Below are 1,787 nucleotides of genomic sequence, written 5' to 3'. Positions count from 1 at the left end.
TTTATTTTTAATCAGTATACGTCAAGTACCGCTCTCAGCACTAGGACACTCCAGTGCTCGAAAGACTTCGGCACTGGTTTGAAGAACGTTCCAGTGCTGAAAAGACGTCAGCACTCGTTTTCCTGTGCTGAAGATTTCTCAGCACTGATGTTCCAGTGCTGAAGTGCCCCTGAGCACTGGAAAATCGAGTGCGGAAGGCGAAGCTTTTGTATATCAGCACTCGGTTCCAGTGCTGACGGCGGTTTCAGCACTGGGTAACCAGTGCTGAGTTGCCTTTGACCTGACCCGTCGCCGCCCGGGCCGCGAGTTCAGCACTGGAGCCGAGTGCTGACGAGCATTCAGCACTGGAAAACGTCGTTTCAGCACTGGAAAACGAGTGCTGACGTCTTTTCAGCACTGGAAAACGAGTGCTGAGGGAGCTTCAGCACTGGAGAAAGGCCGATCAGCACTGGAAAACGAGTGCTGAAGATTCTTCAGCACTGGGCGCCGAGTGCTGAGGCCGATTCGACCATTGTTTTCAGCACTCGGTTCCAGTGCGGAAGGTGAAGCTTTCGTAGACTTGCATGTATGAGTCTAACAATTGTTTGAACATGGACCAGTAGACTGCTGGAATGCAATCCATTCAAGCAAGGATGTCCTTGATTCAGGAGATAGGTAATCCCTCTGGGCCAAATGTCACCTTCATGCAGAACCATAATTGAGAAAGAAACAATATTGAGTGTTGTATTTAATGATTTTTTAAAACATATAACGCTAACGTTATATCTCCTATAAAAGAGACACTCAAACCCTATATTGTAAATGACGGTGGTGAAAAACACAGGAAGAATCAAACTATGACTCATAGAAATGGTGTTGCTTAATCTCAAGACGTTTCTATGCTATGCATGGAATTTGTTGAAAAGACAAACATCTACATTAACTATGTAAGCCCTTTTACCACGTCTAAATTCTGACTATGGTGATGTACTTGTTATTCCGACGATGTTGAGTAGTAAGTTACACCTTAAAATTCTGACTCACGGTCGACGTCCCACACAAAAATCGAGGAACTTGGGATAGGGACATTATGTTTTGGTATCAGTCGTGGATTTCTGATCAACGGGTACGATTTTGGAATTCCAAAGTGATAATGCCGCTTTTAAACGAGGTATTACAATTCTCGATGTGTAACGTTACTGTGTTTTAAACAAAAATCGATTTGATGTGAATTCAGGAATTCCAGTCCGAGTTATCGGTAATCAGTCACAAACGCAAACGCCCACCATCACAGTCATAGTCACACTAACGCATCAACAAGAGTAGCCAATAGCTCGGTGCTAGAGGGGTCTTTTCACCCGCGAAACGACTGAAAACCGCTTACCTGCTTTCTTTCTTTTGTCTCTGTGCCCATGTTCCTTCGGTCTGACAGATTCGGCCGCGGGTTTACTTTCAGGAGCAGCTGCTTTCTCTTCGGTTGTTGAATCCGCCTTTACAGCCGCCATCTTACCGGCGGGTGGATCTATTGTGACCTGGGGGTGCTATGATTTACTGACATAAACTGGAATATCACGCTTTAAATAAATCCCTTTATAATACCTCAAGTAATTTCGTATCAAAAGAGTGTCTTTCACGAATATCAAACAGTAGCTATTTCGTGTTGGCTCCATTAAATGTTTTGCATCAGAACCATTGCCGTAACCTTAATGGTATAGTCCAAGGCTTTGAGCCCACAGAAGATTTGAATCGTCTGTTGTCGAATAGCGTTGTACTTCTATTTGGGGAACTTACAGTGCATGGTTATTAGA

At 44.2% G+C, this 1,787-nt stretch overlaps 1 protein-coding gene across 2 annotated transcripts in view; it reads right to left on the bottom strand.

The window, feature by feature from the left end:
• LOC118424806 (hormone-sensitive lipase-like) overlaps nucleotides 1-1,710 on the bottom strand; it is an 11,445-nt gene extending 9,735 nt beyond the window's left edge. Inside the window, exon 1 of one of the 2 annotated variants that reach the window (XM_035833591.1) lies at nucleotides 1,364-1,710. In XM_035833591.1, the coding sequence (XP_035689484.1) occupies nucleotides 1,364-1,484 (121 nt within the window). In that variant the 5' untranslated portion in view covers nucleotides 1,485-1,710. The remainder of the gene's footprint in view (nucleotides 1-1,363) is intronic. The other variant, XM_035833601.1, reaches the window with a different exon arrangement.
• Between the last annotated feature and the right edge of the window lie 77 nt (nucleotides 1,711-1,787).

Source organism: Branchiostoma floridae, chromosome 1, assembly GCF_000003815.2.
Source record: "Branchiostoma floridae strain S238N-H82 chromosome 1, Bfl_VNyyK, whole genome shotgun sequence".
Taxonomy (NCBI): Eukaryota; Metazoa; Chordata; class Leptocardii; order Amphioxiformes; family Branchiostomatidae; genus Branchiostoma; species Branchiostoma floridae.
This window is presented reverse-complemented; position numbering and strand designations above follow the sequence as displayed.